Below are 16,436 nucleotides of genomic sequence, written 5' to 3'. Positions count from 1 at the left end.
TTATAATGTGAGGTCGTAAGATCTTTTGGAAATTGGAAAACTACAGACCCATCAGCCTACTGTCACACCTGTTTAAAATACTCACCAAAGTCATAACTACTCGACTAACAAGGAAATTAGACGAATACCAACCATATGAACAGGCAGGTTTTAGAAAAGGCTATTCAACTTCCGATCACCTGTTAACCACAAAAATATTAATAGAAAAATGTAACGAATACAAGTTTCCAGTTTTCCTAGCATTTGTAGACTACGAAAAAGCTTTCGATACCATAGAACACACGGCCGTAATAAACGCAATGCAAAATTGTAGAATAGACAGCAGATATATTAACTTAATAAAAGAAACTATGAACCAAGCTACAGCTACATACTACCTAAATGAAAATGAACACACGAACCCTGTACCATTAAACAGGGGAGTCAAACAGGGAGATACTTTATCACCCAAACTGTTCACCTTTGGAGGACGTTTTTAAAAACCTAAATTGGAAATATAAGGGAATAAACATCAATGGCCGCTACCTCAGTAATCTACGATTTGCAGATGACATAATCCTGATAGCTACTGACCTACAAGAAATGCAAACCATGCTTTTAGAACTACATACTGAATCTTCTAAAATAGGACTGAAAATGAATTTAAACAAAACAAAAGTCATGCACTCCGAAGACACCGTGACAATAATAAACGATAAAGTTATAGAAAAAGTTGAAGAATATATATACTTAGGACGAAAAATAATACTAAATAGGGAAATTCAAACTGAAGAAATAAAAAGAAGAAGAAAGTTAGCTTGGGCAGCATTCGGTAAACTGAACTATATACTCAGAAATCAACAAATTCAATTACATCTTAGATCTAAAGTTTTTGATGCATGCATTATTCCGATATTAACTTATGTGGCACAAACATGGACAATCACAAAAAAGAATATGAATATACTTAGAGTCACTCAATACGCGATGGAAAGAGCAATGCTAGGTATATCACTTAAGGACAAGAAAACAAACACATGGATAAGACAGAAAACCAAAGTCACCGATGTGGTGCAAAAATCATTAAAGTTGAAATGGGAATACGCTGGACATGTAGCTAGGAGCGATCTAAACAAATGGCACAGATCAATTTTAACCTGGAGACCATACCAACACAAAAGACCCAGAGGCAGACCTCCTATGAGATGGACAGATGATCTGAAAAGGACTGCCGGGAAAAATTGGCTACAAGTAGCGTACAATAAAAAACAATGGAAAGGAAGACTTGAAGAGGCTTATGTTCAGATGTGGACGTGAATGGCTAGACGAAGAAGAAGAAGAAGATCTTTTAGGTATTCTAAATCAAAAACAAGAAAGTTGGCAAATTCGTCATTATAAAGCCTTCTTCATTGACCATTTCTTCTAATCAGATTGTCAGTCTCAACTCTAGCTTGTACCACATTAGGAATTAATAATCTTGTTTATCATTGTTGAGCAGCTTCAGTTATAGCTCCTTCCATGTGGATTGGTGGGTGATACTTATGTAATAATGTTTCAGCATTTTTTTGAAAACCAAATTGCTGTTGCCTTGCCAAAGTCAGGTATGTATTCTGCATGCGTGAAAGCGTGAAATGTCTTGTGCCGCTCTAGCAGCACTTGTCGCTGTGGTTGTTCCTCAGTTTTCTGAAGGCACTTCAGTAGTTTTCTGAAGATAAGGCGGAAATACAGCTATGCTGGTATTGGATAAGTGTGCAGTATTTGTGAAAATATGTTAAATCTTATGTCTCTCTAGCAGCACATTTTCTATCGCTGTTCTTTAGTTTTTCGAAAACTTTTCGGCGGTTTTCTGAAGACTAAAATATGATGCATCTATTTTTGACCAATAATTCATTATCACCGTGCAAATATGCATCAAGAAAAGTGTCTCTATTCTTTCAAAAATAAATATTTTCGTTTATTTGACTGTAAACAAGTACGCTTGACGTACACTGACTACGTAAAGCCAATAACTTCAGAAGGTTGTAGCTTCAGAATAATAGTTTTTCAGACCTAGGTCCCATTGATTTTTTAATCTACGCACTGAGAACTATCATTGACCGAACTTTCGTTTAATTTGACCGAGGCCGGTTTTCCATAAGGATAGTTGCGGTATCCTTTGCAAAGTAATTTTCGTCAAAAAATAAATAATGAGTGGCTTCCCCTTAATTTTCTGTAAGCTCATTTACTCTATGGGGCATTGATCGAATTAAGTGGTCTATATCATATTGCGGAATACCCATCCAGATTCTGCTTATGTCATTCCACAGTTCCACATGCTGTTGCCTCTACTGTACATGACACTCTCATAAAATTCAATTTTACAAATCATATCGAAAAAGTTCATCTATTTGCAGATGGATGTGGTGGACAGAACAAGAATAGCATGATGATGTCTAAGATAGTCTACCGGTTGGTTGATGAAGCACCTGGTCACATCAAGGAAGTGAAGTTTACGTTTCCTGTTGTTGGTCATTCCTTTTTGTCACCAGATATAATTTTCGGTATTATAGAAAGGGAGATAAAAAAAAAGAACGTTGTAATAAACAGAAAACAATATGAAGACATAATTAGAAAACACTCAAAGGGGCTAAGACTTGGTAAAGACTGGTATATATCAGACTGGACAAAGACGAGTGACGTTGTTGTTAAAAACGTTCCCAGTGGCACTTTAAATGTAATGCATTAAAAAGATTTATATTTTCTAAGGAGAACGATCATATGGCCACGGTAAGGACGGAAATATTTTATCGTTCTAACATAGAGTTCAGCAAGTCTATAATACGAAAGGGGAAAAAGAGGAGAGACGGATCTCACATTTTATAAAATAATAGATACTGGCGTACAGACATATAATAACGGGAGTGCTGCAAAAAATGATCATATTGATGATGAGGATCCAGAGGAACTTAGAGTTTAGGAATTAATATAAATATATACACATAATTTGTAAGACCTTTTGTACTTTATATAAAAATAAACTGTTGACTATAAGTTTACATCCACATGCTTTCTTCCTTATTCCTAACACACTAGGTTTGGAAAAAATACTAATCCAAGAACCACTAATATCGTTAATGGGTGACTATTACCATGTATTTGCAAATGTTAGTTGCATAAATCTGTATTTACATAGTTCACTTGTAAAACTCGGCATTTTCAAATTTTTTTCATAAATTTCTAAGAAAAATAATGATATTTTAAGTAATAAAGCATTTATCTATCACAAAAAAGTGCCATTTATTAAATCTAAGGTTTTTTGCAAAATTTACCAGTTTTTTACAAATAACTCGTATGCAAATAACTTATACGGTAAATACAAAGTTTTGCATCTGGCGGACTCATATAACAATTTTCCAAAATTGCATAATATCGTGCTTAAGAAGCACGATGAAGTGTGCAATAATACAGAAATTATTACAACTGTCCCCGGTCTCCCCTACTTGGAAAATGCATGTCGCATATAACTAATTACGTATGGATCGTATGGAACAACCATGTTAACGTTAAAACACTCTCTATTAATAATTAGTAATATTGCTCATATCTTCCACAATGTGACCTTTTGTAAATCCAAATATTTTTTGGAACGCCACTGCTTTGTTACGTTACCTATTACTGTTCCGAGAAATTCTCTCCACTGCATTTGAAACCAGCTATACTAAGTTTCTAGTTTTCTGCCCTCTATTAAACTAACATATTTCATATTTTTATTGTATTATATTATTTTCAATACCTAGGTATATATTTACTGCATTAGATAGATTCCGCTTAGGTTTAATTGAAAATATTCCACAAAGTTTTAAAACCATGTCATTTCAATCATCATGAGCCATTATAAACTTTGTTATCAAAAAACAACTTACATGTATTTTGTACCATGCAGAAAAGTTGTAAAAATAATGTTTTAGTATTATTTTGTACTGATATATGTAAAATTAGTGTTATGTTGTGAATATAAAATTATTTTAACATTATTTACCTGATGGAGCCAGGGGGGCACATTGATTGTCATCTAAGCGCTAAAGTAGAAACCATAGGAGGTCGGGTTGGTTTATTTTCTAAAATTCGCTCGATTTCCGCCACCATATTCGTGTTCAACTTCGGAATAAGCTGCAAAAGTCAAATAATAATTTATCATTTAATCAATTCTACTGTGCTATGTACTTTAAGTACATAACCAACCAAATTAACCAAATTAAGAAATTATAACATACGGCATACAGATACGGCAAAACAACAATTTATAGTTAGTATTACAAAATTACCGAGATATACTAACAGAGATACTAACATTATGTTTCCACTTAGTAGACAGAGATCAAAATCATATTTCCTCTAGTGTACCCTCCACATTTTGTATTAACGCCCACAATCAATCCGATGATTTCCGGTCGAATTTAGCGATTTCCATTCGTTAGACTTATGCATTCATATGTAACTCAATGTAAAATCAAGGTAAAGGTTTGAGGTCATTTCTCAGCCTCATTTACTCCTACAGCAGTAATTCCACAAGGTTCTTTGGCTCCAATACTCTACACTATAAACAGAGACTTTCCCAACCCACGTAACAGCGAATTCTCCAACCCTAAGATGATACGAAGATGACACTGCCCTCGTAACAACATCTCGAAATGCAGATGCTCTATGTAGGTTTGCTCAAAATCACCTTGACCAGGTCGATAGATGGTGTGGGAGATGGAGAGTAACACCAAACTCAAACAAAACTTAATTGATATTGATTATCTTCAGACACCCTAATCTCAGCGAATACACTACACACAGATTAGCCAAAAGCATCGACCTTGGGGCAGAGACTTTGGGGCGACCGACTCCAACTCCGTAACAAGATAGAGTACCTCGGTGTGGTGTTCACAGAAAAACTAAACTGAAGGGCTGATTCGGCTGCAACCCGTAACAGGGTGAGGAGAAGAGTCGGTTTACTCAATGCCCTTTGTGTTAGACAAACGGACGGACACACTCACGTAAACTTATACATACATATATATATATATATATATATATATATATATATATATATATATATATATATATATATATATATATATATATATATACCCGGTATTTAGGCGTTCGACGCCCTTCCGGTAGGGATCTATGGAGGAGTATCACCTAGCCGCAAGCCCTTATCTCTTGCCGTACTGCTCCACCATAGGCCGATCAGATACCAGCATATTCTAGACTAAGCCGCAGATTCATTTTAGAATTTTAAACTGCTGCGTTAGCCTTTTTTTTCTGCACACCGAGCTGGGGATCGAACTGACATCTCTCGCATTGAAGCGAAGGAGAAGCCAGCCGCCCAGCCCGCTTGGCTAATCCGATCGACACTTATACATACATACAAAACATTAATTATGCCCGAGATTTAATGTAGAGCACTTATACATACATACAAAACATTAATTATGCCCGAGATTTAATGTAGAGCAAATATATATGCCATGTTTAATCACGGCCTTACACAACAACTGCTGGGATTGGAACGGGGAATTCTGCGTCGAGTAAACTACAAACGCTCTGACTACCCCTCCACCCTCATACATCAACTGTCGAACATCCAGTCCATCAATGAGAGACTCTACTCTCTGAGCAGGATATACAATCAAAACCATCCGAGGCCAAAACCTTAGAGCCCAAAATATCATTAAAACTACTGCTCATTCTTTTGCAATGTATTTATTAGATCTTTCAAACGTAAACTCCCCTTCCTACCCAATAAATTGCTGACCTTAGCCAGCAACAAACTTTCTGATGAATACATAAATATCCTGGAGAAAACTCCACTTTTTTACTGCCGCAACAAATAAATAGCTTATTTCAAGCTCTGCTACGGACAGAGAGGGATCGGTTTTCTGTGGTTTCCCGATCCAATTTCACAATTATACCTGTCTATAGTGAGAATACAGCCACACTCAGCGATTCACATCATTTTATACATTTGTTAATTAAATTTACTCATAATTCATAACTATATATTTTTTTACTAATAACTTGATATAATAACTGAAAAGGACCGTTTTAGCTCAAACCCTTTCGCCTCTTCCCCAGGACTACAGCCACCGACACGTACCATCAGTGAGACATAACCCAGCGACACAATGCAGAACCCAAAACAAATCAAACCACGTCCTGAAGAGGTGTCACACCTAAAACAGGACAACAAAATCAACCAAAAGAAAAGACAACCAATCAAAAGAACAACAAGACAACGATGCATGGTCGAATTTAACACTGTTTAAAATAAGATCTTCCATTTATTTACGAAGTAGCTACTAGGTGTGACAATACGAGAAATTAGATAAACCCAGGTTAGTGTATTGGCCAAAGCGACGCCGTGTTTAAGTAGACAAATTGCCAATAAAGTTGACTTGAATGAAAAAAAAGTAAGGAATATTTTGAAAAGAACAACTACCATTGTTATAAAGTGCAAACCACTCAAGAAATTATGAAGAAATTTAATGGCAATATTGAATTATATTTTGTTTACATATGAGTCCTTCTTCACAATTTACAGGAAACATTATTCATACGTTGAACGTTATTGGTGTCGATGATAACCAATTTCTTTTGGCCTAAATTCGGTGATATGGATACAAACGACATGTGGTTTCAAGAAGAAGGCTCTACGTGGCCAAAATATGTCAGATTAAAGATTCTGCACTAGCGATGCACAACGCAAAAGAGTTTCTGCACCACAGTGCTTTTAAATTGCTTATTCCAGGGAACAACATAAATTTTGGTAATCTGAGCAATAGTTTTTGTTAATTAATTAGATGGCTTTGGTAAAGACCAATTAGCCAGACGATTTTGAGCAATAGTTTAAATTAGCGAAGTTTCAAGACAGAAGAGAAAGGTTTGACAGAAACTTTTCTTTTAAATTAGTTAGGAATGTTATTTCTTCAATTACAAACAAACACAAGTAAACTAAATATCATACAGATCTATGCACCTACTGCAGATAAACCCGAGGACGAAATTGAACAATTCTACGAAGAAATCAATCAAGTATTAAAATCGACGAAACCACGAGACATTACCGTAATTCTAGGTGATTTTAACTCAAAAATTGGTAAAGGAAAAAGTGGAAAACATGTAGGAGAATACGGACTCGGTAAAAGAAATGAACGAGGTGACCGACTACTTCAATTCTGCCAGGAGAATAACATGATTGCATCTAATACATTCTTCAACTTACCAAAGAGAAGACTTTATACGTGGAAATCACCCCAGGACAATGGCGAAAGAATAATTCGAAACCAGATTGATTTTTTACTGATAAACGAACGATACAGAAACTCCTTAAAATCCGTTAAAGCTTACCCAGGCGCAGATGTCTTTTCAGACCATAACCCTCTAATAGCGCAAATGAGTATTAAACTAAAAAGATTGGAGCAGAAAAGAAGAGCAAATCAGATAGACGTCAGTCATTTATGTAACCTGGAGGTAAAGGAGAAACAGCAAAAATGTATTAATAATAATTTCAAAATACTTCATGAAAAAGAAACATCTCAGCCAACGAACAACATAGATAAAAAATGGCAAAACGTAAAAATGGCGATAACAGGTCCTGTGAAGAAAATTCTGACTAAAGAAAAACCAAAAATAAAGCAAAGGTGGATGACTGATAAGATCCTTCTTCTCATGGACAATCGGAGAATAATGAAAGGAAAAAACGAACAAAGGTATAAACAAATACAGAAAGAAATCAAAATAGAAATCAGAATAGCAAAAGAAGATTTTTATAAAAGAAAATGTGAAGAAATAGAGCAATTGCAGGCAAAACATGATATTTTTAATGTACATAAAAAAGTGAAAGAACTTGCAGGTACACAAAAACGTAAGCAGCCAAATACCCTGTATAATGTCAACGGAAACATAATAACAGAACTAGAAGAACAGTTGAAGACATGGAAAAACTATATTGAAGAACTCTTTGCAGATGATAAACAACAATCTGAGCTAAGTAACATACAAGGAGACGAAGGTCCAGAAATCACGGAAGAAGAAGTAATGTACGCACTAAAAAGAATGAAAAATGGTAAAGCCCCAGGTCCAGATGAAATACCAACGGAAATCCTTAAACGAATAGAAAAAGCCTCGATTCACATTTTAGTTAAACTTTTCAATAGCATTTATACATCAGGAAAAATACCACAAGAAAGGCTTTTATCCACCTTTGTTACTATACCAAAAAAGATAAATGCCAAACAATGCAGTGATTACCGTACAATCAGTCTGATGAGCCATGTACTGAAAATATTTCTGAAAATTATACACTCTAGAGTACACAGAAAACTGGAAATGGACATCAATAATACCCAGTTTGGATTCCGAAATGGACTTGGAACAAGAGAGGCGTTGTTTGCACTGAACGTTATGTTTCAAAGATGTCTTGACATAAATCAAGATGTATTCATGTGTTTCATACATTACAACAAGGCCTTTGATAAAGTGCGGCATGATCACCTAATCAGACTCCTGACAGAAAAGAATTTAGATAAACGAGACATCCGACTAATAGCAAATATGTACTACAATCAGAAAGCAGTAGTGAAAGTATAGAATAATACCACTGAAGAAATTGAAATAAAGCGAGGTGTGAGACAAGGGTGTATACTGTCACCAACCCTGTTTAATCTCTATTCCGAAGACGTAATGAATAGAACACTCTCTGAGCAATCCGTAGGTATTAAAATAAATGGTGTTAGATTAAACAATCTGAGATTTGCCGACGACACCGTTCTGATCGCAGAAACACTTGAAGAACTACAGACATTGGTGAATAAGATTGCAGACGCAGACTGCAGCGAAGAATATGGACTATCTTTGAACATAAAAAAAACTAAATTTATGGTAATATCGAAATCAACACAAAATGTCCAAAATTTATATTTACACAATGAAATTATCGATCGACTTAGCAAATACAAATATTTAGGCACTTTTATAAATGAAGACGACGATAGCTCAGCAGAAATCAAAATAAGAATAGAAAAAGCCAGATCCATATTCACTAAAATGAAGAGAGTGTTCTGCGGAAGAGATTTGAGCCTTGAAATGAAACTTCGCCTGATGAGATGTTACGTACTTTCTGTGCTGTTCTACGGAATGGAGTCATGGACGTTGAAAAAGATACCAAAAAATTAGAGGCATTTGAACTGTGGATGTATCGCAGAATCCTGAGAATATCTTGGACCGAGAGAGTCACAAATGTCGAGGTCTTGAGAAGAATGAATAAAGAAAAGGAAGTCATATTTACGATCAAAAAACGAAAACTGCAATACTTGGGACACATTACAAGAGGCGAAAGATATGAACTGCTTCGAATAATTATGCAAGGGAAAATAGCAGGAAAAAGGTCCATAGGAAGAAGACGAAACTCCTGGCTAAAGAATCTACGGGAATGGTATAGCTGTAGCAGCAACGAATTGTTTCGGTCAGCAGTTTCGAAAATACGTATAGCCCTGATGATCGCCAACCTTCGGAACGAAGATGGCACTTGAAGAAGAAGAAGGAATGTTATTCAGTGTTCTGAATAGAGGACCGTAGTATTCGTAGTAAAAATCTCACCATGTTGTGGTGCAGGTCTCTGGTAATTTGCCGATTGAGCATGGTGCTGATGTAAAGATTTATTTTGTGTTTGTTCGCGTATGTTTGTCAGTGTCATGTTCAATCCATAAATCTACACTTAAGGACACACCTTCGGGCCTTTTCATTCTCAATGTTAGCTTAAAAATATAAGTTTGTATTTATATTTAATCATTGATTTAAAAATAAAACGAATACAAGCATAATTTACACTTTATTGACACATATTTACATATTTTTTTTTATCACAAGCAACGATATTTTATTATTAAGCGTTTGGCCAACTTTCTTGATATTGTTGATAATTTTGATACTTATCATCACAATCTTCATTAACTTGGCCTTCAGGACACCCCTGTTTCAATAAGGTTTGTTTATATTTCTCAACTAGTTCAACATCCCACTCACCTTCGGCATGTACATTTGGATGAGGCTCTTCCATTTTAGGCGAAGAAACTTCTTGGGGCTCAACAGTTTCGTATGCATAGTTATTATTGTAAGGTTGTTCCTTAATTAATCCTTTAAAAGTATATCCTGTATCTGGGTTTCCTACAACATTCTGAATTTGTTGAGGCGCGTTTTGATTTCCTCTTAATTGTGAAGGTTCAGCTGCATAAGTTCTGTAAGGCGTTCCAGTTGGAGTCCGTTGTCTCTCTACGTAGGCTCTTGAATAGTTTTGAGGAGTGATATGTGAACTATGGGGTTTGGTATGGTTCCAATTTTCGGCAATATACCGTTGATCCGAAGAAGTTGTCCTTGGACTAGACGGTTGTCTTCTCTCGTATGATGCACGTGGAGCTGTTTGGTTCCGCTGCACAGTTGTTTGATTTCGCTGAAAAGTTGGATTTTTGGGAACTTTAAGAACTATAGTATCATTTGCGTCGAAAGCTCCTTGTGGAATTATGATGGTTTTTACCTTATTTTTACGATCTAGTTTTTCCATTTTTACAAAAAATTTGGACGGTTGATTGAAAGTTCAGCTAATTTAATTTATTTGACAATTATGCCAATGCCTACTCCTGACAAATAATTATTAGTATTTAGATTAAGGAGTAGTACGATTATATTTATTCACTTGAAAGTATGTTTTATAAACAGCGACGTACTCAAAATTTTTTCTAACTAAATGATTATAAAAATCGGTTAAAAATGGTAGTGTTATGCTTATTTCTATGAGTTTTTTTTTTAATTTACATAATAAGTTTATTTTGGGACGAAGGAGTGGGACATAAAAAGTATTCAAATTGAATAAATTGAAATTGAATAAATTAATCTTTTATTATTTAGGATTTCGTGATACGATACAAACTTCCTAGTGACGGTATACAGGCAACAATACACAGGACTACAGGACAATTATCAAAATAGGGGTCCTTTCCGGTAAAGGAAAATTTAAGCGGATGTAGAGTAATTGCACTTTGGCTGTGAAAATCAAAGAATCAGGTTATTCTTAATTGATTCTCATTAGTGTTAAATCGGATAATATCAGAGGAATAGAAAATCACTTTTTTACAAGAATAAAAGACATATACAACAATGTACAAACTACAGGGCCACTGCTACTTGGGTAGCAGGGTTTCAGGGTCACCACGAAAATATGGAAGAGAGTAATTGATAAACGGATACGTAAAGAAATCGAAATATCCGATAATCACTTTGAATTATGGAGGTCAACGACAGATGCAATTTTTATTATGATGTGATTGATTTAAAAGTATGTATAGAAGTAAAGAACAATCGCTCATATAGTATTCACTAATCCTGAGACCACTTAATACAGTTCCTCGAGAGGTTCTGTGGTTCATAAGAATGTTAATATTCCTTTGATCCAAGATAAAAACTTAAATGGAGATATAATTCTTATTAATGATATTGCATTGGTTAAAATATATCTTTACTACATTGCTCCAAGAAAAGAATGCATCAATAAACCAATACAATCTTATATAAATTATTAAAACAATTAACTTTAAAATTAAAATTACAAAAGCATTGCAGAAACAGCATGTTATCAGAGAGAAAGACGACATTACGATTGGAGGAGAGAATTTTTAAAAAAAATTATGGAGCAAAGGAACGGCCAGAGAAAAGTATATTATTTGGATGAGACTTGGGTTAATGCAGGTCATACTCGATCAAAAGTATTCTTTTTAGTATACTTCTAGTACCAGTATCTTCAGTTACTTTATCACGAAAAGCAATTTCTGAGGGTCTCAAAAATCTTTCAGGTATTTATGTGTTAAGTACTTCATTACAGTTATAATTTAATTTATTAGTTACAGTAAGTTATTTTAAATTTCAGGCAAAGGTAAACGTCTTATTGTGTGTGACATGAACGTGAAGACGGATTTGTGCCTGGAACGTTGTGGGCGTTTGTATCAAGCACCATGTGGTAATGACGATAGCTCGAAATTTGGTGGTGAGAGAGAGATTAGACGAAAATAGTTCTTCTTCTTCTTCTTTGGGTGCCGTGTCCGTATTCAGACGTTGGCCGTCATCATGTTTACAATTTCCTGAAACCTTTCTCTGTCGGCTGCTGCGCGACATAATTCTTCTGCTGTGGAACCACACCATTGTCTAATATTACGCAGCCATGAGTAGTTTCTTTCGATCAATCCATCTCTTCCCTTCCACTTTTCCTTGTATAATAAGGCGAAGTAGATGGTATTTAGGTCCTCTAATTATATGGCCGAAGTATTCTGTTTTTCTCGTCTTTATGGTGTTTATGAGCAGACGTTCTGAATTGATCATTTGAAGAACATCTTCATTGGAAGTGTGCGAAACCCACGATATCTTTAGGATTCGTCTATAGCACCACAATTCGAATGCTTCTAACTTGTTTAGCCTTGTGCTTTTTAACGTCCATGTCTCACAACCATACAATAGGATGGACCACACATAACATTTCAGGACCTTCTTACGAATATTCATCGACAGGTTTCTGTTGCACAAAACTGGTTTCCAGATCATAAAAGCCTTACGTGATATTTCGATCCTGGTTATTATCTCTTCATCAGAGTCACAATTTACACTTAACCAGCTGCCAAGCTATTTGAAATGATTTACCCTTTCGATCTCCTCTCCATTAAGAAAAATCAGACCTTGATCTATATTGATCTTTCCAACTGCCATCCACTTTGTCTTTGAAATGTTGATTTTAAGGCCTCTCCGATAACTTGCTCCACTGACTAGATTTAGTAATGTTTGGAGATCTTGTAAATTTTCTGCAAGAATGGCTGTATCGTTAGCGTATCTAATATTGTTGATTACTTCTCCACCTAGTCTTACTCTCTCTTGTCTGTTATCCAAAGCCTCCCTAAAGATTTCTTCAGAGTACAGATTAAAAAGAGTAGGTTACAAAACACAACCCTGCCGTACTCCACTTTTGATGGATATTTTTTTAGTGGGACTTTCTTCAATTTGGATAGAGGCTACTTGATTGTAATATAAGTATTTCAGCAGTCTTATATCATAGTGGTCAAGTCCTGCTGCCCGTAGGCAATCGAAAAGTGTATCGTGTTGTACTCTGTCGAACGCCTTCTCGAAGTCGATTAAACAAACATAAACATTCTTTCGGAATTCACAACTTTTTTGTAATAGAACGCGCATACATAATAGTGCCTCTCTAGTTCCTAGACCGTTTCTAAATCCAAATTGCTTATTACCCATCCTAATTTCGCATAGAAGGAATACTCGGTTTTGTATAATTCGTAAGAGTATCTTCAGTGTGTGACTCATCAAACTGGTTAGTCTAAAATCGCTGCATTTGGTGGGCCTGCTTTTCTTTGGTAATGTTATAAACAGTGACTCTAACCAATCATCTGGTATTTTTCCTTGTAGTTAAAGTGGTTAAGCAGGCAATGCTTTCCTCATCCAAAAGTTTAAGTAGCTCAGCAGGGAAAATAGTTCACTGATAATAAAAACTAAAGTCCCACTGTAGTATAGCAAAGTCGTATCCTAAAAATATTGAGATAAATACAGTAATCCATAAAGTATTAAAAATGGGTGTAGAGTTGTGTTATAGAGGTAGCACCTTTTATCGGAACGGCCACATCGAGCATCAGAGAGGGGAGATGGTTCTTGATAACTGGTCCTTATACTTATGGCTCCACGTGCTACACCTCGCGCAACTGCACTGGTCTGCAGGCTAAACTAAGTGAGGGTAGCCAGATATGGCGAAAATTCCACCGAGCGATTGCCGGTATAAGCAATCCCACAATTACTGACCAACGGCATCGGGCAGCGGATGAGTTGGTAAGTGCAAGGGAACTCTTATGTCCTGGCACTAAGAAATTGGCACCAAAGGCGAATTAATCAAGTAAATAGTCAACGGCATAAGGATGCAGAAGGCAAGGAAAAACCATTGCATTAAAGATCCAATTGGATATCTCTAGTATAATCATCTTTGCATTGAGCACTAAAAGAAAAAAAGAAACTAATCATGGGAATCGGAACCCAAGATCCGACAGGGGAGGAACAGACAAGGACTCCCAGGTCGTTAACCACCAAAACCCTTGTCAAACATCGAAACAAGACACAGTAAAATTATCAAAAGCAAAAATAGGTACTTGGAACGTTAAAAGCATGTATCAGCCTGATAAAATGCATAACCTCCTTCAAGAAATGAGAAGAATGAATATAAATATATTAGCTGTAAGCGAAACATGGTGGTCTAACTTAGAATACCTTTCAACAGAAACCGGTACCTTATATTACTCGGGAAACATTGACAACTAGCATAGACGTGGAGTAGCAATTATTGTCGATACAGAGGTCAAGTCAATAGAGGGTTTTGTTCCAATCTCAGAAAGAGTGATGCTACTACAAATAGGGACATCACACACAAGTATATGCGCCAACGACGGATGCAAGAGAAGATGAAGTAGAAACATTCTACCAACAAATTATAGATGCACTGAAAATGACAAAGAATAAGGAAATCACGGTAGTTATGGGCGATTTTAATGTAAACATTGGCAATGGAAGAGCTGGAACAATAATGAGAGATCAAGGACTAGGGGAACCTAACGATAGAAGAGATCATCTAATAGAATTCTGCCAAGAACAAAGTCAAATAATCACAAACACGTTCTTTAAAGTACCTATGAGACATAATGATTAAACAAAGATATCGTAACACCATCAAATCAGTTAAAACATATCCAGGAGCAGATGTCACATTAGACCATAACCCACTGATCGCTGATGTCACGATTAAGCTTAAACGTATTAGAAAACCCCAAAGAACTCCAAAATTAGATGTTAGAAAACTGAAAGAAGCTGATATAAAATACAAACTCCAACAGAAAATATACGAACACTTTGATAAATTAGATACTAACCATACGAGATAAACCAACAATGGGAAACATTAAAAAACTGCCTCCTCGTTCCATGCAAAGAGGTATTAAAAGAACCGATAAGAAAGAGAGACAACTAGATCGACGAAATACTCGACTGAATAAACCAAAGAAGACAAGCCAAGAATAGAGACAGTCACAATTACAAAATCATTAACGTGAAATCAGAAAAATGATAAGAGAGGCAAAACAAACTTACTATAAGGAAAAATGTAATGAGACAGAAGATCTTCAGAACACATAAGACCTTTTCAACCTACATAAAAAGGTTAAAGAAATGGCAGGGCTGCAAAAAAGAATCCATAACACAACTCTTTTAGATAAAAATGGAAATACAGTAAAACCTCTATATAACGGACCCCTATTTAACGGACTTCGGATATAACGGACAAAAAATCCGGTCAAAAGTAAAAAACGTACTGTTAATATTATACATGCTTAACACGTCCCATACCACTGTATTTTACAAATAATTTCAATAAATTTAGCATAAGAGGACACATTTCTAATAGTGTTATGTATATATTTTTTTGCTAAAAAATAAATAAATAAAGCATTTGTAAAAAAAACATAATATTTTATCATAAACATAATATAATGTATCTACACACACGAGATATAAATTTACACATTTGTAGGAAATGGACAGAAAGTGAGAACATCACATATTATTAGGGGATTCCCTGATATAATAACGCGTAGGTTTCTATAATTATATGGCTGTTAACCACGCTGGATAAGTTAAAATTTTGACTATCCTACCCTCTAAATTTAGACAAACGGAAAAGAATCAATCTAGCGATCAATCAAAAACAAAGAGATTCTACAAAAGTTGGAGTCTGGAACGTCTGTGTCTCATATATGTGGTCAATATCGCATAAAAAGCTATATACGGAATCATAAATAAAATAATTTACGGCGAAGCTTTAAGTGCACCAAAAGAAGAAATAAAACCTTTTAGGCAAAAATTAGTAGGACATATAAGTTACGAAATGCTATTAGAATATCAGATTTATAATGTTGACGAAACTGGTTGGTTATGGCATATTTTGCCTGAAAGCACATCTCCAAAGTGTCTCCAAATGCAAAAAATCAAATTCTGGAAAAAAATTCAGTAAAGACAGGATCTCGGCACTGCTTTGTGCCAACGCCAATGGATCGCATAGATGGACTCCTGTAATGGTTGACAAATCTCGTAAACCTAAAGTTTTAAAAGATATAATTAATCATCTGCCCGTTTCACATCAAAGCTCTAAGAAGGCATAGCTCACCTCAAATTGTACTTTCAGTGAGAAAATTTCAAGAGAAGAAATTGGGAATACCGCCAGAAGAGCTGAAATTTTTATTGCTTTTAGGCAACGCTCCTGCTCACCCCTCTGAAAATATTTTACGTTCAGAAGATGGCAACTTTAGCTGTTTGTTTTTACAAAAAAATACAACATCGCTTATTCA

General features: G+C 35.4%; 1 protein-coding gene across 2 annotated transcripts in view; it reads right to left on the bottom strand.

Annotated features, from left to right (window-relative positions):
* The window catches only part of Hk (potassium voltage-gated channel subfamily A regulatory beta subunit hyperkinetic), a 398,149-nt gene that overhangs the window by 18,676 nt on the left and 363,037 nt on the right, over nt 1–16,436 (bottom strand). For both annotated transcript variants that reach the window (XM_072534383.1, XM_072534384.1), the window contains one exon: nt 3,998–4,128. In XM_072534383.1, coding sequence (XP_072390484.1) covers nt 4,027–4,128 — 102 coding nt within the window. In that variant the 3' untranslated portion in view covers nt 3,998–4,026. The remainder of the gene's footprint in view (nt 1–3,997; nt 4,129–16,436) is intronic.

This window comes from Diabrotica undecimpunctata, chromosome 6, assembly GCF_040954645.1.
Source record: "Diabrotica undecimpunctata isolate CICGRU chromosome 6, icDiaUnde3, whole genome shotgun sequence".
In the NCBI taxonomy this organism is placed as follows: domain Eukaryota; kingdom Metazoa; phylum Arthropoda; class Insecta; order Coleoptera; family Chrysomelidae; genus Diabrotica; species Diabrotica undecimpunctata.
The sequence above is the reverse complement of the archived record's forward strand: the minus strand, read 5'-3'. Positions and strand labels throughout refer to the sequence as shown.